This window comes from Phalacrocorax aristotelis, chromosome 2 (assembly GCF_949628215.1).
Source record: "Phalacrocorax aristotelis chromosome 2, bGulAri2.1, whole genome shotgun sequence".
Taxonomy (NCBI): Eukaryota; Metazoa; Chordata; class Aves; order Suliformes; family Phalacrocoracidae; genus Phalacrocorax; species Phalacrocorax aristotelis.
In genome coordinates, this window is record NC_134277.1 from 39,767,748 (window position 1) to 39,790,137 (window position 22,390).

The 22,390-nt window shown below is 36.2% G+C and overlaps 1 protein-coding gene across 5 annotated transcripts in view; it reads left to right on the forward strand.

The window, feature by feature from the left end:
• Positions 1–22,390, forward strand: part of PLCL2 (phospholipase C like 2) — a 105,049-nt gene that overhangs the window by 75,705 nt on the left and 6,954 nt on the right. For 3 of the 5 annotated variants that reach the window (XR_012658948.1, XM_075083189.1, XM_075083190.1), the window contains 2 exons: positions 5,568–5,643; positions 19,509–19,618. Coding sequence is in view for 2 of the 5 variants with exons in the window: in XM_075083189.1 (XP_074939290.1) it covers positions 5,568–5,643; positions 19,509–19,618 (186 nt within the window). In the remaining 3 variants the exon portion in view is untranslated. Of the gene's footprint in view, positions 1–5,567; positions 5,644–19,508; positions 19,619–22,006; positions 22,156–22,390 lie in introns of those variants that run through there. The other 2 variants (XR_012658945.1, XR_012658946.1) reach the window with 2 other exon arrangements.

Consider the following 22,390-nt stretch of genomic DNA (forward strand, 5'->3'; position numbering starts at 1 on the left):
TGCCACAAGAAAAATGCCTTCTGCTGCATTGACATTGAATACTGGACTGCTTGGATACAGGCTATACATATATTTAATTAGAACTGACCATATTTTGTTTGAGTTCCTGGTACATACAACGATTCTTGGGAATAGAAGTGTCTATATGCTGTCCTTGCCAGAGTTCCTTTCCTTGCCATTATTGCTTGGGGCAATGGTGGCAACTTCTGACCCTTTCTGGGTAATACGTCTTTTGAAATGGTGCAGATATTATTAGCAGTTTATTTATTGTAGTTTGGGATGCCCTGTGTTTGGTTTCCTTTCTTTATGAAGTGCTATTTATTATTGATGCTATTTGTACTATTCTGCACTTAAAAAAAAAAGTGTGGAAAATGCAAATTACGTTTTTTATTGCTACTGTTAAGAGCACCGGTCTGGCCACTGAATACTAAACTGTTTTCAGAAATGGTGTAGTTTGAGGTCTCAGAAGTATATCTAATATGCTGAGATTTCAGACAAAAGGAGAGTGTGAGCAGCATTTTGTGGAGAGCGCCATTTTAGTAAAGAATTGGTTTATACATACTGTAAGTATGGTTTCAGTTTTACTGTTGGAATGTAGGTCTAGCAGTATTGGCAACACATATTCACAGATTTCAAAATGTAAATGTGTAGTGTGCTTTACCTGCTAAAAATAAAGTTCTTCCTTGGTGTTGTAACTCTGTCAGTGAAGGTATTTTCTCTCACTGAGTTTCATCAGCCAGACATAGTTCATCACTGGCTGTTGTTTTCATTTTAAAGTGCAGCTGATGTCCCTCTTGATGTGCTACCAACCAGTTCCACATGCAGAGGAATTAATAAATTCTGTGTTTTTTTTAAAGATTTCCCTCTCAAGGTCTGTATTATTTGTTAAATGTGATGTTTAAAATATTCAGGGTTGAGTTCAATCTACATCTTTTTCCTAAGTTGGGGGCATAAACAGCATGTTCACTCTTCTACCAGAAGGCCTGTCTCCCGAGCCTAGTAGAAATAGATCTTCACTTGTTCAAATTCAGCTGAAATCGAATGGTCTCAAATACATGCATGTGTACATATGTCTGGGCACTTATGTATGTGCATAGACATACACAGAGTTAGTTCTTAGCACTTATGTCTTTCATAAAAGAACAAAACAGACTTAACAAAGGTTTGTAACATAAAAAATAAGCCTAAAGGGTAGCCTGGACATATATAGTCTTTTTTTAAAAAAATTTTCTGTAACTGTCTCTCTCAGCAAAACAGAACTCCTCATTAAGAAAGAGGATATATTTTTTTAAGTGTATGACTTTCATTTGGTTTGCGAAGACACTGTCACGTAAGTGGTGAATGGTACCATTACCAACACAGTTCCATCAGTTTGAAGCAAGAATCATTTTGATTTCTAACCATTGTCATCATGCTTTTTAAGACTGGGACAATATTATAGGAATACAGGTCTCTAATTCTCACTGAGAACTCTGGACTAATCATTTAGTGTTTATTTCTAATATCCCTTAAGAATAATTTAAATATTATTTTACATCTTTCTTGACATTTGTCCTTTTTGTTAGAATTACTGACAGTTTTTCTGATAACTAGGTAAAATGGTTGCATGATTTAACAGAGTTTGATGAATAGATCAAACTGTCAGCCTGACCTCTGCAAAAATGCGATGACTTCAGGGCTCATAAAGCATACCATTCTGCATTTCCCATTTTCCACTGACCAAAAAAAAAAAGGAAGATAGTTCAGTATGTAGCAAGTACCAGAGCAGTTCTCTGGCCATGCTAAGACTGGGGTCGGAGGGCAGGAATTGAAGGGACAGTTAAAACAATTCCAGCAAGTGTTACACATTTTGTATTTTACACGTATTTGTTGGGTATTTTGAATCTTTACTTCCAGAAAAAAGCTACATAGATTAGAGAGGGGAATGAATAATGTGAAAGACTTGCTAGAAAGTATAACTACTAAACTTCGTATAATATCTGTTCTTTTCTTAGAATAGGCATAATTTGCAATATATTTTTAATGATCAGCTGGTAACTGAACTGGTTGTTCCCTATTAAGTTTGTTTGAATTTCGCTTTCCAGATTTGACACTGATAATATTCTCAAAGTTGGCTGTGGTTAGAAGATACCTGCTTATTGATTGGCTTGTTCAGTATGTGGACTAGTCTAGTACATATTAGGCACTACTTGGTCTTTCTCCTCAGTTTCTACAACTAATTTGCCTTGAGAATTTAATTTCGCATTCTGCTGCAGACATACTGGTTTTCACGCTGAAGCTCCTGCTTACTCATCATTTTCTGCTCCATTTTTATACTAAGCACACACATACCTAGAAGTATCATTTGAATCAGGCTAATTTTCTGTTTAAATATAACCATTTATACGCAGTTGTTCCATATGCTGTGTCTACCAAAAGTCTTTCAGTCTCTGTTAATATCTACATGAATGTTTTCACGTTGTTATAATTTTGGCTGGAACACCGGAAAGAATTTATATGTTCAAACAGTCCATAAGAGTCATTTAACAAATAGCTGAATACTTACTAAAAGGTGACTGCATGGTGAAGAGCAGAATAAAATTATAATGAACTACTACTATTACTTTATTAATCAAGCGCAACTAAAAGGTGACACTCGTGCACACAGCATACTGCTCCATTATTTCCTTAGTGAAGGACATCAACAAAATTGGGGTGTAGCATAATACTGATTGAATGGTAGTGGCAATCACCACCTGAATTATTGCTAGCTTAGCTGGTTTTGCTTAGTGGTGCTCTTAATCTTAAATACAGCTTTGTATGTATTTTAGAGACAAAGGATAAAGAAAGTAACTGTTACTGTCCTTGGTAATATAAAAATTGATATTAGAATAATTTATGTCACATGAAATGTATTGACATTTTTCTTTAAAAGTTGTAAAGAGCACGTTGCTTTTGATCTGAGAGTGTTTATGCAAAGCAACTTTCCATACCAAAGCTGTGAAACATTAAATCTGCACACATTATTATAAATTATTCTTCAATGTTAGCCTTGCCATGATGAAGGTGCACTACTACAGTGATTAGTTTTGTTTCCTTTCATCTGCAGAACTAGTACAACTTTCTTGCTTTGTCAATACAGAAAGTAAACGAAGCAGTGATGTAAGCATTTTTACTCCATCTTTGAATTGTCTTATTTCTGAAAATCAGTGCAGTGTCTCAGACTAAGTTTTCTAATCTTCTGAGACTTTTTCTCCACTATTTCTAAACTATCTGATGGGCACGTAGAATGTATTGTATGAAGGAAACAGCAGCTAGAGATATTCCATGTTTGGAATAGGACCTAACTGAGATGACTTAGAGGTTACGTTATTATGCACATGGGGTCACGAACACACAATAGACTATCATAGGGCAGTGCGGTATTTCTTACAGTTCCTCCAGAACAAATACCTTGAAAAGGCAGTACAATTGATCTCTCTCATTTATGTACTCCAGTCAGTCAAAAAGGTTCTCAGGTAAAAGGATTCTTACTAACATAGAATCCTACTGTAGTCCTTATTATTGTGTATTAGCATCCTGACAAAACAAGAGCCATAAATGCTCAGCATTTCACTTCTCAAGGTGATTTTCAATGCAGCAAAAGCTCAGTGGAGGATGCTTTACAGTACCCTTTCAGCTAGATAACAAAATAACGTCAGTTATTGGAAGTATATTTGTGATGGAAGTCAGCTGTGTTTTCGTTCTCTTCATTCAAGTGCATTACAGAAGCAAATGTGTTACATGACAAACATAGTGAAACAGGTAAAATCCTTGCCTTTCAAGCAAATTTATAGTGGCTTTATTTCAATTTCTGGGTATTGTTCTAAAGACAATAGTAATGAAACGTAGTGAAATGCAGCTTTCTCCTTGACAAATCAGGAATAGTCACGTTTGCAGTGCTCCCTATAGAAGCTTATCTGGATGAAATAAAGTATCCTCTTCTTGAAGTATGCTTCTCTTTAAAATCGCTGTCTTCAATTTATTACATCTAATTAGTAGTTGGCATACTTCTATTTATAGGCAGTTTTTGCTTGAGTGAACATTGATATTTATATTCAAAGAACAATCCAGTTAAAAATGGGTAAGCTAAAGTATTTCATTTGCAGCTTAGCAATCTGATCAAGTTGCTATTTTCCCCTCCTTTATTATAATTTGCATTTTTTTTAAACTGACATAAACGAGGATAAAGAGATACTTTGAAATTAAATACAGAATAACCAGGACATGAAGACTAAATTAAATTATCCAGTATGCTGACCTCCACATACTTTCAAGTTGCTTGTTCACATGTTGTTTATATGTAGCATAAACTAAAAATTTTGGGGTTTGCATCATTTTCTAGATAATTTAAATTGAAATAATAGAAACAGAACTAGAATTATTTTTAAATGCTTTGTAAGTTACTTAAACCAGATATTTGTGTAGCTGAAAATAACAGAAGTCTGTAGAGTACTTTACATCTATGCAGGGGTTCTTCCTCCTCACTTGCACACTTGCCATGATCAAAAATCTGAGGCTTACTTGCCTGCTTCTCCAAATTGATTCATGCCTTAGAGCAGTGTTCAGAAAAACAGCCTCAATGTCACTCAACAGGAGAAATCTTCTTCTAATATGTGTGAGGAAGGACTACCATGGTCATGCCTCTTAAAGTAATGTTTTGCTGAGGAAGAGTGTTAGAGAGGTTTGGAGTTTTTTCCCTGTAACATAACATGGAATGTTCCTGCTCATAGCAGCCATTGTGGTCTCCTACGGAAAAGAAAGTTCTACATGAACACCCATGTAAATAACATGCCAAACTTTAGTAATTGTTTTAGTGATGAGAAATCTGTCTGCTTGAGTGGATACCAGAGCTGTCAGTGGGTGAGGTGTGAAGAAAAGTTGTAACTTCCCAATACATACCCTAGGCTGAAAAATTTTCACAGTTCCATCTTAATTGGTGTGCTTTCAGCTGAGCTTCCATGAAAGGCTTTTTGTTTAGAAAGATCTGGTAAAGGAATAATTTATTTTACTTATCCTCCAGTACCAGCCTCAGGTGATTTCTTTTCCTCCATAGAGTGTTGTCTCATACATATGTACAGGTCAAGTCACAAAAGGGGAAAATGTAGAGGAACAAATCTGGAAAAGCAATGTGATGATCCCTAGGAAAAAGGAAGCACTGGGTAGTGAGTCATCATCATCCCAAATGTTGGGGTGAGTGAGGAAGAGGAAACATGCATCTAGGTTATCTCACCCAAGCCACGAAAAGTTAATTACCTGGTAAATAGTTGTATATTTTCCACTTGTTTTGATAGGCAATTAATTATTGAGTAGACATTTTACTTCAGTGTTCATAGATTCTACCCCAAAACTATCGTATTTTTTATGTCTGTGCTACATTTAGAGCACTTCTGTGCCTGGTCATGATGAGGAAAATGAATATATTCATTACGCTAACAACAAATATTAGATTATTAATTTGAGTTTAAATTTAAGCACCTTTTGCAGATAAAAATTTTCAGTAGAAATTGAATTTTACTGATATTTTTGTATACTTATTTTCTCTGCAGATGATTCAGACCATCAGGACTCTAGTTGAAAGTACAGATAGCTTATATGAGAAGATAGTACAGTGTCAGAAAGCAGGTAAGTACAAGCTGTTTTTTAAAAATAACGTAAATAACTTACTGCATTTTTCTTTATTTCCCAAAATTTCTAATCAAGTTTATTTATTCAGCCATAGCAAAAAAAAAACCAACCACCCCAAAACCAAACAAAAAAAACCACAAAAAACCCAACAACCAAACAACAACAAAAACCCAAACAAACAAAAAAAAGATATTATTTTAGTTTAGGTACATATGGTAACAGTGAAAAGAAAAGGACATTTCAAACTGTAGAAATCAAAGATCCATAGAATTACAGCTTGACTTGGAAATCGTTAACATTTTATGTATGGACAGTAGCTTGTTAATATAGTAATTTCCACCAAATGCAAACGTAGGATTACAGGAAAGAAAGAGAATGATCTTCCTTCGCAATGAAATTTTTTTAACCGTTTACTTGTATCTCCTCTCTTACTATATGAGAACTTTTCCTCTTTTCTCATGGCAACCTAATGTCTTCAGGAGCCCTGATGAAGTACCTTGCCTTACATGTACCTTACATGACAGCAGTTCAGATATTTCATCCTTGCATTTCTCTAGATCTCTTGGGTGGATACCCGCTGGTTCTGCTGATTTGTTACTATTTCATCTATTCAGATTAAAACTGGTTTTGCTGATAATTACATCTTCTGTGGCAGGCTTTTCAAACCACATGAATGCAGAAGGTCTTTGTTTTAAATTTTGTTATGACCTATAGGTCCCACAGATTCTCTGAAAGTTTTCCTGTTTCTGATATGTATTTGAAACATTGTATAGTTAGTTCTTAATCCCTTCACAAATTGCCCCTTTTTCACCTGGTATGTTGTAATGGTTTTCTCATTTGGACGCCACTGAGTTTTGAAGGTTTCCTTCTTATTTTGAATACCATGTCTGACCGTACTGTTTATTCATGCTTGTTTTCTTTTGGACTTTAAGTATTTTTTAAACAATGTTCCAAATTTGCTCCAATGTTCTGAATTTTAGCTTCGTCAGTGTCTCAAGCAGTTTAGATCCTTGGTTAGAGGTAAAGCAAAAGCTAATTGCCTATTCTACCTTACATTTTAGTATTGTTGCCCTTTAGAAAAGATTACTTTCTACTAGCTCATATGGGTTCCAGTAAACTTGCATATATCTGATTTTCTTGAGCCTTACAACCTTACTTTACATGAAATGCAGCTGGGTCCAAGAATCCTTTGTTTAAGAATGCTAAAGACTTAAAGCCCATGCTAAATAGCAAAGAGATTTTGATCTCATTTAAATGAGAAACCTCCAGCATGGTGACATAAGCCTAAATGTGGATTATGTAAGAGATCCTGCTATTTAGGGCAGCTTTAGCCCTGCAGGGTCAAGGTACTTTTAAAGATGAATGAGCTGAATTGAATCACCTTTTAATATCAATGGCTTCTGAAGATTTTCTTGTGACTAATTGATCTCATGATCTCAGTAGATGCTACTCTATTTACTTCTGAGTAAAAGATTATATGTTTTCCTATGTAGTTTCTTGATAAGGAAAAAGCAAAATTATGCCCTTGTCTGGGCTTTTTTGTTCTGTGGCTCAAAGAGTAAAAAGTTGCTAAAATAAGAAGAAATACTCAAGCTGCCAATAAGCAATAAATTTTTGTTGTCATGAACAGGCTTATAAGAGAAGCCTGTTAAATACGCAAAGTGGACTCACTCATTTAAACCGTTTTCTAACTTAAGTTTAATAATAAGAGTTGTGGCCTCCTTTAAAATCCAGAACTGATTTTAAAACAAATGCACCATTGTTTCTTACTTAGGTTGATGGCCTCTTGAATAAGCAAAGATACGATCCTTGAGATGGCTCTTTTCAGAATTCAGGTTCTTTGCTATTTATATTCTGTAAGAACATTTAACTGTAAACTTCTCATGTTGATTATTTAAAATTAAGCCATATGAAAAAAATAATGTTTTCTTTATATCAGTGTATTAATTTCAGCTCAACACATTCTGTTCTTAATTAGATACATTACCTAATGAAAAGATATGGGAACATAATATAGCTTTGGTTCCCACTGTACTACTTATTCTTTAACAGAATTAAGAAAAAAATCTGCATAATTTCAAAATCATTGCAGTGCCATTTATTTTGTTGCAATTAAGCCAGCTATAGATCCTGCAAGAAAATAGAATGTAGGTGCTAAAAGGAATTTCAAGATAATCCAGTCAATCCCCTTAATCTGTAAAGACCTAAAGTACTCCTGTATCTTCTCCAGAGTAAGGAATTTGAATGTCCAGGTTACTGTACCCCATCCGTAGCCTCCTTTGTTCCCAACTCACATCATTCTTGTCCTTCTTTTTTTAATCTTCCATTGCATTATTGTGCTTTATAATTTAAATACTGCCTGAGCTCATCACTGGTTAAAAGAGAGAACCACAGTTTAGGAATTCCTTTGGTGTTCAGCAGTAGAAGCTCAAAAGGACATGTGATATTCCAAGTATTCATTAAATTATCAGGGGGCAAATAATGAGTGAACACAGTTTGCTGGTGACAAAGAATTATTGAACATAATCAAATGTAGATATGACTCTGAAGCAGTACAGGAGGATCTTGTGACACTGAGAATGATAAAACAATGTGTGAAATATAACATCAGTAAGGGTAAATTAGTGTGTGTATAGGAAAAAAAAGTAGCATTGACAATACCTAAAAGAAATGGTCTTTAAGTTTTCTCTTTTAATTCAGGAAATGAAGTTATTGTGTACGTTCTAACAGTGTCAGTTTGCTTCTAATATGATACATATATATGCATTCCAGCGCTGTGTACTGATAATTCAGATCACTGTTTTTCTGTATGGTTTTAGATGTATAACCTTACCTAGTCATCTGTACAGCCAGAACTCTTATTCAGGTTCTTCTTTTCTAGGATCTCAGCTACACTGTCCTTTTCTCTGAGTTTGACCATTATAGTTTTGCTTTATGTACATCTTTGTCCTGGCTGTCATTTTGATGATGTCTGTCCCTATATTAATTTCTCTACTTTTTCCTCATTGTACATCAGGACTGAGCTGCTTTCGCTTTTCTTGTGTTTGCTCATTTGGTAGCAAGGCTTTCCAACATCTGATAGATTGTCAGCATTGTCAGTCATCATCATGCATTCTGTAATGTTGTCCCACAAGCTCGCTGTAAACATCCACCAGGCTACTTCCTTCAAAGTGTTTTTTAAAATTATCCCACAAATGGAGCTAGATTGACACATGCCCTCCTACCACCTTAACCAAAATAGTTTTCATTGCTTCCTTGTACTCCCCACTCTTTCTTTATCCATCTGTTCTCTTTTTTCCTCATACTTTGATTCTAAGTTGTTGGAGCAGTGTCAGCAGCAGGATACAGTTTCAAAAAAGGGAATATTCAGCTATTCTGGATGCTGTCAAAGATAAACACTGCGCAACAATATCCATTGGGAAAAAGTTATGTCGGAGCTGCATGCAGAAAAAATTTAGGATGATGACCATACAAGCCCTGCAAATCATAATTTTGTTCAAGTAGCTGCAACTCTTAGTTCCCCACTGTCACTGCTTAAGCTTTTCAGCAAAACAACATTTCTACTGAGTTCTTTCTTTTACTGCCCATAGACGGGGTTAAAAAAAACCCAGTTAGTGAAGTGTTATAATCAGTATGGTTGAAAAGACAAATTTTGTAATACCTGTTACTAGCTGAAGTGGTAAAAGTTAAACAGACTTTCAGATATTGTTGCATTGATGGTAGGAGTCTGAGGAGTGGCTAGGAAGATACCCTACTGTTGAGTCGCGAGGTTCTGACAGGACCCCCTTACTTTCTAAACTTCTCCAAGAGGAGTCTTAGTCTCAGAGTTGGTCAACAGTTTATTTTCTAAGGGTTGTAGAAGTAACGCCTCGTCAGAGTATTTGTTGTTATTAACTAATTTGGCAGATGCCCAGGCCAATAGCGTTCAATGAGAACTATCACGGTGAGATTAATAGTACAGTTTATTAAAGCAACAGATACACAAGTTCTTTGGATTACTGGTGATAAGATTGCTGGTTACAAGGCACACACAAATACTAAGAAAATGAGTATTACTGCTAGGCTACAAGTATGCTAAACAAATATGAAGCAACTCTAATATGAAGCAAAGCAACTCCAATACGTTAGGGATTTAAAGTTATTCTATAGAGGTTTCCAATCTTACCCAAAGGCATCCCAGCGACAGGGAAGAAAGGCTTAGCCCGTCAACTGGTCCCAGAAATCAGAGTGGTATGCGATTGTATCTTCCCTAACACCCCCTTTCTCTTCACACATTTTATACTATTTTTTATCTTTCAGGTGGAGCTTGGGTGACTCTAGTCATACATACTTTTATTATGATTGGTGTAAAATTTCCTTGCTTTACTTTTAAAAGTGTAGACTAGAAGAAATTCAAAGCGCATGCCCCATGAGGGGTGGTCGCAACTTAGAGGCAGGTAACTTTTGGGATGGAGGTGTGTTTTGGTATTATAATGAACGAAGTTCACCGTAAGGATAGCATTTTGTCAAAAGTGTGACGGGCTGTTGGCCCAAGGTAACAAATATGCAGCATACCAGCTCCATGGTACCTCAAGGTCCCATTTATCACAGAGCCTGGCCGCAATGCCTCCACACTGCTCCACCCTCTGGACAACTCCTCTTGGAGTCAGTACAGCAAGTTCTCCTGGCACTGACAACATCTAAGGTTACTAGGGAACTTCTGTGGAATGGATTCCTCACGTATCAGCTGCACTTCACCCTGAAAGCTTCTTCAGTGCTGTACCTTGTCTAAAGACAGAAGTTTAATTTCTAAGTCACCTCCAGCGATTATTCCACAGATATACAATCCACTTCTTATATTTTAAACAATAGCAATAAATGATAAGAATTACAGGTTGGGGAAATGGCTCTAGGTTTAACTAATTGTGTTAATTAGGCAATTTGAAAGGAAAAGGTACCCAACTTCTACTGAGCAGAAAGTGATATTAAAGAAAGGAAGAGTTACATTCCTGTGGAAGTGAAAGAGAGAGTAATTACTATTGCCAGTGAAACAACGTGGGCGTAGCAGTATCTGAAGACTGGTAGAAATTATAATGTGCCATAAATCAATGTCTTTATGAAGTCTGCTTTCTAGCATTCAGTAAAATCAGGATCTTTTTTCCTTAGACTTTCATTGGTCTCTCTTGAAGATCAAAGCTGATAAATGAAAGATGGAAATAGCAGTCTGTGGAAAAAATCTTCTCCCTTGTAGCTCTGTGTTTCTGCCCTTTATTGACAGCAAATTCATTCTAATAAATGGTAGTGCTTAACTTCACCCACATTCAGAAATGTAGTCTGTCTTCATAGAGGACTGTCCTTGTGGATGAAAGTTTTCCCTACATTTGGGATGAAATACGAAGAGTTGTCTTTTCAGAGCAAATGTTTTAATATGTGGAGGCCTGGTTTTCTGCGTATTTTATTGGACTGCTGTTTTGGAGGTACACAAAAGGTGTTGTTATGTGGGTTTTGTGTTCTGTAGCTTGATAAACATTTCATTGACTTTGGTGTCTAGAAGGTTAATGTTACACAGGAGTGTTCTTGAAAGTGAGGAAGGTGAAGCTGGCTACTCAACCCCTGGAAGTAACAGAGTTTTAATAAAATCAAGGCCAAATGTCACAGATGTCCGCTTTGTTACTTCATAATAGCATAAGCTTGGTGTTGCAACTACTTTGAATCTCTTCTGACAGTGGTTCATAAAGAAGTTGGTGACCATCTTATGTCCTAAGTGGTTCTCCAACATTAAAGAAAGTGTCTTATGTTGAAAACTGAATTATTCTTATTGTGTATGGAACTGGATGAGTCTGGATTGGAAGACTGAATACTAATTTAGTCCTTGCAAAGAGCATGGCTTTTGGCAGGCTATGATGCTATTATCGTTTGGGGTGTTGGGATGAGAAGGCTATCTCAGGCATAGAATTTGTCTTTGCTACTTTTAAAGAATAAAAGGGCAGCAGGCACCAAAATGTATTTTTAGCCATCTAAGTAGAGGCAGTGGATGGATGGCTGTGTCTGCGGAACATTTCCACTTAATGTGGAGATACTGCACACTGCCAAAGAAGTTGAAATAATTGAAAAATACTGAACAACTAATTTAGTTAATTTATTATTTTGTCAAGTATTAATCTAAATATTTTCAATGCAAATAATTCAGACCTGGAGTCTCGTGAAGCTAAAGCACAGCACACTCAGAATCTGCAAAGAAATTCTGATTCTCTAGTTATGATGTAAAATGCTTTGGGGTGACTTCAGTGGGAAGTAGGTACTTGGAAATACTTGAGGATCTAATCCTTGTTCCTGTTAATACTCAGTTTTGCAGTTAGTATTGATACTTGGATAATACAGAGGTGCTCTAAGTATTAATTTATTAAGCTACATTTTAAATCTTTGTGTGAAAAGTGTCCTGTAAGTGAAACACTTGAGAAATTACAAGTGTAGTGACTTCTATTGGTTCTCTAACATGATGTATTTGATTTATTGTTGATGTGATCTGGTAGCCAGACTCCTCTCCCAATCACTTTTCTGATAAACTCCTTTTTAAGAGGAAATTATTTGTGATGTTGAAATACCTGCGTGTTTAAGGAATATAATCTGAAATAAATGTATTAAGAAATACATTTAATGCTGTAAAAAAAATCAAAGCCCTGGCTTTCAAAATGTGGCCAAGTGTAGCAGTTGTATGTGCAGATCAAATATTTATATGTGGAAATGAGTACTTACAGTGTAAATTCTTTCCTAAAACTCTTTCCTTCCCTATACTACCATTTAATCTACACCATGTAGGAAGAAATATTTTAATGTATAAAGTGCTTCTTGGATTTTTTTTTCTTGTAAAGAACAAATCTGCGTATGCAAATTGTTCACAGAAACTTGTGAGCATTCAAGATGAGTATACATAGTAATTGAGCTGCAATATGTGGTACCTAACCAAGAGCTGTATGGTATTTTCCTTCCATTTTAAAAATATTTAATTTTTAATTTGTTTGTATTACTTATTTATTACTCTTTTGAAAAGCATTTCGTTGCTTCTAAATCAAAATGCCCTACCAATAATGAAATAAAATATATTTGACTGAAGTTAAGTCCTTACCTGCAGTATAATCAGTGTGTATTGTATATAGGTATAGGCAAACATTGTTTGCTACCCATTTCATTTTAGGCCTACTCAGTATATACATTTATTGCCAAAGTTTTACCATTGTGCTGTTTCACTGATGAAATTCTCTGTTAAGAGAAGAAACCTATACCAGGAGGATCCCACCTGCTGTGTAGTCATGTTGTAGTTAGGTTGTAAATCTTGCTCTTGGCAAGAAAGCTTTCATCAAAGAAAAGAAACTAATATGTCAGGTAGAAATTTGGCTTTAGAAATACAGTATAGCAAGCGTTGTACTCACTGTTCTGCTAAGGATTCCTTGAAAATTAGTATCTCAACTCTCAGTTAAAGAAAATTTGTGATTTTTTTTTTTTCTTCCTATAAACTGAGGTTGTACTCCAAGGCTTTGTGATACTAACTCTTACAGAAGCAAACAAATCATGAAGTTCAAAGAGTCTGAACTCCTGCCTTACACACATGCACTCTGATTCTCCGTGTTTCAGTCTCTCTTCACATCTTGATTTTAATAAACATGTAGTTATCATCAGAGTTTTCCAGCAAATAGGAATATAAGGTACAGTATGAAAGCAAAAATAGAAATATATGGAGCTGAGTGGCTTCAGGCTACTTGCCCATTTAATATATGCATCTTAAGTAGCTTAAAAATAGTTTAATCATTTATGCTGCTTTATATGTCACATTTTAATCAATATCTTAAGCATAGTGCCTTGGAACTATAGTGAAAGCGCAGTAGTGGGAGGAATTGCTCACTGGCTTTCAACAGGTGTCATTTCTAGTTAGTAATTAGGGATAGTGAATTTCATAGGAGGTTATTCCATTTTGAAGAAAGTAAGAAACTATTTTTTTCCAAGCTAAATATAATCAGAGATTAAAAGCTTTTAATGGTATCTACAATGCTATTTCTGAAATATATGCCCAAATAAAGCTTTTTTTTTTTCCCTTGAAAAATACAATCTTGGCACTACAAAGCCAACATATCCAATATGCAGGGTGGCAACAGAAATGCATCTTCCTTGTTCCAGCATTTCAAGCATCGGCAAAAGAATAACATAAATATTACAAGCTCACATGCTTATAAGTTATGAAATGTTTTGTATCTTCTGAACATATTTGTGATAGTTAAAATTCTGGTTAAAAGTCCAGGACTATAAAATAAAGCTAAGGTTCTAATCTAGAAGTTATTCTGACAAGTGATAGCTCAGAATTCATATCAGTCCGTCAGGACTGTTGTATTGCCTTGTATGTTTTTTTTTTTTGAAAGATATTTTTGTTATTGAAATATGTCATAGCAATAAGACATCCCAGTTTCTATACTGCCATATCAATTCTTGTTTAGTTTATGGACATAAACATTCCATGAGAACATGCTAAGCATAAATTAATGCAGCTTTGAGGTCTGCCAGGTAATATTATTTAGAGGATTCATCATACAGCTGCTTGAGGAAACACAGGCTTGGAAGGTCCTGAAGTCTACTCCCTGGTACAATTTTTGGAAACCGATCCCGTCAAGCTCTATTTTAAAATGAATATGAGTTTTTTATTTGAGTCATTTTCTCCTTTTAAGGCTGCTTACAGAACCACATCTACAACAGTTATAAATTTTACATAAATTCCAATTTTAATGATGGACATTCATCCTAATATTTTCCTTTAGCTCAAATGGTTATTCTTTGATGTCCAAGGTCTTACCTGACTGATGTGTGTCTAGAGAGCAATTACTCCTCTTTTGGTTTTCTCTTTGCTAGACTAACCAAGAAAAATCTAATTAGTGTCCTCACATGATATAAGGTTCCTACTGCATTGATCAACTTTATAGCACTTCCTTTTCTTCATGGAGTTTGAAGTTATTGAAAATGGGTGAAAAGAATTGTACATAAAATTTCAGAAGAGCATCTTGAATGGTAAGGTATTCCTGGGAAGGTTGAAGAAGTGTTAAAGCCATCTAATACATTCAAGGGGTGGGAGGGACGTCTGAGAGAAAAGGAAAAGCTGAGACAATAATGGAATTTAAACTAAACTAATCAGAATTCAGTGGGGAATCAGAAAATGATTTTGCACTGAGGGGGAAAACTATTAGGAAATACTGAAGAATTGCTTATGGGAATGCTTTGAAAAAAAATGTGTACTGCAGTGGAGAAAGATATGCTGTGAAATCTCTGATTATGATTGGGAAAATTTGTTGGCAGTATTTTGTTCAGTTTTAAAACCTGCTCTTGAATCATGCTGTTGCTATTTTGTTACATATATGACAGTGTATATACATGACTTCAAATAGTTGGGATGAATTATTCACTGAAAATCTGGCCCTTAACATGGAAGACTTGAATCAGATTATGAAAGATGGAGGTGTTTTTATTTTGCAAGCACTTAGGAAATTGTATGGCTTCTGTCAGCTAGCCCATACTTACAGTGGAATAGGGGCGACCAGACTTCTTAATGCAGCTTATGCAAACTAAGTGCCCTAATATTCCACAAGCAGAAGCTCAGAAGGGAGTCAAGTAATTACGTTTGAAACCTCATCATGCTGTCATAAGAGGCAGAGCTACCACAGTTTCACAAGTTCAAGAAGGGTCAAAAGTAGGACTAAGCCAGTCAGCCTCAGTTTAATCCCTGGGAAGGTGGTGGAATAAATCCTCTTGGAAACCATTTCCAAACACATGAAGGACAAGAAGGTGATTGGGAAAAGTCAGCATGAATTTACAAAAGGGAAATCAGGCATAACCAACCTCACAGCCCTCTACAGTGAGGTGACTGGCTTGACAGAGGAGGGGAGAGCAGTGGATGTTTTCTATGTTGACATTACTGAGGCTTTCAACACTGTCTCTCGTAACATCCCGATAGGCAAAGGAAGGAAGCAGAGGCCAGGTACGTGAGCAATGAGGTGGACTAAAAACTAGCTGACCAGCCAGGCTCAAAGCGTTGAGATCAGCAGCCTGAAGTCCATCTGGACAACAGTCACTAGTGGTGTGCCCCAGGGGTTGTTGGTACTGGAGCTACTACTGCATATACACCTTCTTGTATCACCTGGATGATGGGGCAGAGAGCATCCTCAGCAAGTTGAGAGAAGATAACAAAATTTGGGGGAGGCTGGATACAGCAGATGGTTGTGCTGCTACTCAGAGGGACTTTCTGGCAAGCTGGATAAGTGGGGTGACAGGAACTTCCTGAAGTTCAGCAAAGGGAAGTGCCACGTCCTGTACCTGGAGAAGAATGAGCCCATGCATGCACCAGTACAGGCCCGAAGCCGACTGGCTGGAAAGCATGTCCAGAGAAAAGGGCCTGGGCGTCCTGGTGGGCAACAAGTTGAACAACCCTAAGGAAGTGCATCGCCAGAAGACTGAGGGAGTTGGTCCTTCCCCTCTGCTCAGTGTGGGTGAGGTCGCATCTGGCATGCTGCATACTGGGACTCCCCAGTAAAAGAGACACACAGACATACTGGTAAGAGCCCAGCAAGGGCCTCAAAGATGATTCATGAAGGAACCGGAGAGGCTGAGACTGTCCAGGCTGGAGCAGAGGAGGCTCAGTGGGAATCTTGGGTGGTCAAGCACTGGAAGAGGTTGCCCAGAGAGGTTGTGGAGTCTCCATCCTTGGTGATATTCAACAGCCAGCTGGCCACAGTCCTGGGCAATCTGCTCTACCTGACCCTGCTTTGAGCAAGGCGGCTGGACCAGACGATCTGCAGAAGTGCCTTCCAAGTGACTGATCCAAGGATATCCTTGCCTGATCCAAGGACAGAATCCTCAGTGCTTCAGTGTAAATAAGGATTTTAGTAAAGTTGACATCTCCAATCAAAGGAAATTTCTAGAACTGAGCTTTCTGGCTCAAGACAACAAGCAATAACAACTTCATTATAGATAAAAACATTTGTGCAATGGGCACAAGTTAAAAACAAGGAAATTGCGTCTGAACTCAAGAACACACATCCTACATAATCATATGATCCCTCAGAAACTTGTGGATGATACCGTTTTTAACATCTGCCAGTAGAAATGGAAAACATGAGTAATTTACACATTTCAGATTAAGCAGGTGGTTTATGCAGAAATATATTGAGTGATAAATCAGGTTAGTATTGTGTCTGTTATCATCCAGGAGCTCTCAGGCAGTTCAAAATGACCAAGGGACCAATAATTCTAGAAGGAATTAAGCCTCATAAAAGTAATTTGCTTTACTATTTCTTAATTTTTACTTGCACAGACATAGGAAAGTATGTTTATTTATTTAAAAAAAGACAGTTAACATCTAGTTATCTTTCGTGAATATCTTAAAGGCACTTTTACATAAGTTTATATGAACATATTTTTCATTTTATTGATTTATCTGTGAATTAAAAGTGCTTTCCTCTTTCTTCCTTTTTTGTCTTTTAAGTAGTCAGTTTTGTTTTGGAATTTAACACCTTTGTAATAACCCTATCACTATTAATGCATTAAATAGTTTCAAAACAAAATGCAAAAACAAGTAGGAACATAGAAAGGGAATACCAAGAGAGATACAGTCAACAATTAAATGCTGTGCTGCATTCATACTTTAAAATTAAGTTGCCCATGTATTGTATAGCGAATATAATTCCTTCCATGCAACAGATGGAAGAACTGCGACTTAGAGGTGAAATAATCTATTTCAATTTATCAGGCAAGGTAGTAATAGAAACAAATAAAATTCAAATCTACTTGTCCCTGGTTGTATGTTTTAGCCTTAAAGTAGGATAGCTTTAGTTCAGCATGATAATGGGGAGTTGCTCTATCCAGTCCATAAGAGGGGATGAGGAGAGGGGTGTGATGAGTACTGTTTAAGCAGAAAGCATTTGTTTGCTGAGTGTTTACATATATGTGCCCTTGTGGGCCCTCAGCATTTTTCTTATGATCCCTCAGAAACTTGTGGATGATACCCTTTTTAACATCTGCCAGTAGAAATGGAAAACATGAGTAATTTACACATTTCAGATTAAGCATGGGGCCCTCAGCATTTTTCTTAATCTCTCTCTGAACAGCTTCAGTTCAAGGTTATTATCAATCACTAGTGCCCGTGGATTTAAAGGGCAACGTTTATAAAGGTGGAGAAAGTTTAGCATTACAGTCTAAGAATTCAGGTACAGATCAGAAAATCTGTATTTTCATGGTGGCTCTAGAAATGCAATGTTGTAAATATGGATCTGTGCATAATATTTCCATGATCATATTGGGAGTTTGGTTTTCTGGGTGATGTGAACAGGAAATGGATACTTGGAAACAGTGATGGATGAATGAACTTTAATTTCTCACCTGGTTAGAAAACTGTATTGGGGAAATATACAGTTTACTTGAGATTGTACTCTAGAGACAGAGTCAGAGCTATAGAGCTAGAGAGAAGTGTTTGAAATAAAAATGATACAGTAGTTTAATTCAGGGAAAATATTTGCCATTTATTTTCCTTGTAGTAAAATTTAAAATAGTCAGAAAAGCTAAAAAGAACAATCTTGTCTTTCAAATGAATTTATGAATAATTTTAAAAACATGTGTATGTGTATATATATATGGGAGTAAGGTAAGGGAATGCACAGCGAGAGCATTCAGTCACATCTCTTTCTCGTAATGACATGAGCATGGGGTAGGGAGATTACAAAGAATAGATACTATAATGTCATTAAAAGTTAGTCTACTCTAGGATTGACAGCCAACACAAGTTTGTATGCTTATTCCATGATAATTAATTACATGTGAATTTTGAAGCACACATACTCACCGGGTGAATAGGAGATCTCAATCAACATAGTTAAAATTATAATTTGTAATTAAGCTATAACTTGGTTTTATGTTGATAGGCATAAGTCACAACCACTTGCCAAGTTTTGCCCTCAAAATACCCTTTATATTATTACTGATCAAGATCCTGAGAGTACGTTTTAATGTATGACTTCCATAGAAGAGTTGCTGTAATCTATGTTGGGTTGACGTGTGTACTCGTGGAAGGACATTTTACTTACCCTGTATGAAGGCAACTGTTTCAAATTTATTTTTATATGACTTGTAACAGCCCCAAGGAAAGCAAGTTCTTTTTCTTATATCTGTGCAGTGCGCTGGGTTAAAACTAAAGCTCTGGTCAATCTGCTCACTGTTTAGATCAAGCTAATCTGTATTTTGCAAAAAATTTTTGGTTTGGAGTTTCTCAGATATAGGTTTTGTGGACACAGTAGTTTACATGGGTGTGGTGAAATGTCCTTAGCAGTTCACTTGGCACTCTTCCTTCACAGTTATTCCTTTTGTCCTCAGGTATAAGGTGAGAAGGTTGTTTTTTTGGCTGGCCCCAGCATATAAGATGTTAGCTGGATAACTGTGATGTAAATTTATTGTATAAAAGAGCAAGGCACAAAATAAATTTGTTGAGATAAGAGTATTTAATGAAATTACTGTTCCCATTCTATAGCAACTCACAAAAAGGTTTTTACATATGGTGCAAGAAATTCAGTTGTGCTTAAAGAATATTTTTGTATGGTAAATATTTGCTTGGCTCCATCTTTGTATGGCAGTGACCCAACAGGTACTTCAGTGTGGATTTTGGCTTAGAGAGATTTGTGTATATTGGCATGTTTTATGACGTTGCACATTACTAGATCAGATACATTTGTACTTGAAGAGTGAAATTTCTGAAGCTTTTTCACTGTCCTTTTGCCTTATTAGTTTCAAATCACTACCTCTGTGATCACAAAAATACATTAAAATAGATACTACATTCCTCCCTCTTTTATTCTCCACAGCAATGGAGTTTCATGAAAACCTGCACAATATAGGAGCAAGAGAAGGCTTAAAAGAAAGAAAACTGCAAAAATCAGTAGAAAGTTTTACGTGGAACATTACAATTTTAAAGGTAATGTGTCTTCCTTTGGTTAGTTACTGTATTTTTCCATTCACAACTGACATTCTAATGTTGTTACTCATCATTATTCTGTGTCACAATTCAACTGGATTTATTTACTTTTATAACCATATTCAGTTTAGTTTATGTAACTTGAAAACACAGCAGACTCTTAATGTGAATTTTTCTTATTTTCTATTGTTGGGGGGTGTTGTTTAATTTACTTTGACATTTTCTTCTTTTAACATTAACGGGATCCACTGTAATCTTGAATACATGGGTGAAACAATGAGTATTGATTTCTGTGGTGTGATTTGGGCTGGGAGGAAGCTATGCCACCAGTTAAACCCTGCTTTGTGATTTGAAAGGGAGCAAGGGTGTTAAGGTTAATGCAGTTACTGAAAAACAAAAGGGAAGCTATTGCTACTGCAGTCAGTGATGCATGGTCATTAATGATAAATACAAATTATATTAGTAATCCAGACTGGAGTAAGCTTGAGTATGTGTGAGCTGGAGATTCTCTTTGCATTTTGTTGAGCACATTTGCTTACGTTTTGACACAACAGTAAGTGATGAAGTATAAAAAAAAGCTTTCAGCCAGAGACCCTCAGGAAACTAGAATGTGGAACAGTTCAGGTTTCTTATCACTGCTCTTTGATCTCAGCAGAGTATATAAAAATTTTTAGAGATAGCAAAACTGCCTCCCTTAATTTATTCCCTTGGCACTATCCTTCTAGCCCAAATTATTCAAGTTTTCTGTTTACATGCACTAATGAGTTCTTCTCTCCCACTCAATCAAATATTTCATCACTACATTAAACTATAAAGTCTGTTTTAATTATAAATAAAATTATTTTCTCCCACATATTTTTTTATTTTTAGTTCTTATTGAAAATAGAAATCCGTATCACCTCTCCTTACCATGTACTACTACAGAAGAGCAGTAATGCACATGTATTTCTCCAGCTTTCCATGTTGGTTTAAACTGTTAAATTTTTCACGGTGTTGCTTGGTGCTTCAGTTTCCCGTGTGTTACACTGCATGAGTCCAGTGCAGAGGAAACTAAAAAAGAGGTTAAATTTGCTACAGCATGTACAGTTAATACATACTAAAAATATGAGTGCAGGTTCTGATTATAGGTATAAGGACCGGACTATCATTTTTCCTTTATTATAGCAGCGTTTTCTGAAGACAGTATATGGGATGTGTGAAGTACCATTCCTGTGCTAGGGCACAGAGAGGATGGGAGTCAGTTCGGTGGCTTTGGCCAAATGTCAAGGAAAGAATTTATTATCCTTTCTTTACTTTTCCGTCAAAGGTATCAGATATCAGCTTGGATAGGCAAATGTATTTTAATGCTGCCTGAAATAGCAGTACCTTTGCTTCGTTTCTGCTTTCCGTTTAGAACATAAGGGTTGTGGGGGGGGAGGTTTGCAGTTGATGAGCAACTGAAATGTGAGGTTGTTTTCTCTGCATAAGCCAGGAATAGGGGCACCCACATGGTAGAACTGACCCTTCAGAGCATTGAAGTGCTTTTGTGCATATCCGTAGGATTAAGGTAATTATGAAGTTAGAAGGCCTTCCTTTTGAAGAGATTATTGAGAAAATCCCTTCAGCATTGACTTGGTTTTTTTCCACTTGCAGATGAAGATCCTTCTGTAGGAAGGTGCAATTTGTCCCATAATTAATACTTTATCAAAAAAAATGGTGAGATGTTTAATCAGCCTGTTGTCGAAACTTTAACAGGAAGTGTTACAGAAAGTTCTGGTATGCTGTTAGATCTTAAAAGTTATTTAGAAGCGTTACAGTTCACATAGAAATCTATTAAATGCTGTTATTCACATTTAGATATACAGAAAGTTAAAAGGTCGTGATTAGTTTGAAGTAACACATTGGGGTTTTTCATTCCAGACACTTAACTATAGGCTGTAACTGTAACTTGTCTTGCATTACAAAATTAAATAGAAAAAGTTTATGAGTTTCTAAGACACTACTCTTCCTGTCTGGAGAAAAAGACCGACAGTCATAATTTTTATCTAATATGATGTTTTTTCATTTCCATTTTTCCTGTTCTCTAAAAAGTACGTGAGGACAGGGGTGGAAAGTGAATACCCACGTTTTTTACAGTAAAAATTGATCAGGAGAGTGACAATCTGGGCCCCTTTAAGAAGAATTTCTTTTTTTCTGTTGAATTCCCTGCCTATGTCAAGTTAACTTCCTTCTTGAACAGCACAAAAATAAAAACCTGTCTATTCAGTAGCCCCAAATTTTGCTGTTCAACAAGCAACACAGCTGAGTAACCAACACACCGAAGGCAGTGCCATGCTTAGATGGATTTAACTTTTTAGTAGTCTTCTAATTAGGAACAGTATTTTACATGGTCTCTTGGCTGTGATTTAGGAATTGCTGTGTGGCTCTGAACAGCATTACTAAATAATTCTGCATGAACGGAACGCCATCCTGAGCTCCCTCACAGAGGAATCACTGAATGTTCACATGGTGTGGCTGATGTATTTTCCAAAGCAATTAAGCTGCATTTTACCCTCAAGGTACATATTGATATTTTTTTTCAGTTGGGACATTTTGACTACAGTTGATGCAACGGAAACTTTTATAAAATAACAAAATTGACACCTTAATTCTAGGGTAACTCTTTGTTTAGAACATCTGACGTAGCTGTTAAGTATCTGTATGCATGTGTATGCGTGCACCCATGTCACAATTACTGTTTTAAGGGGTTTTGTTTTTCCTAACTTGAAGCCACATGGCCAAATTCATTATTGA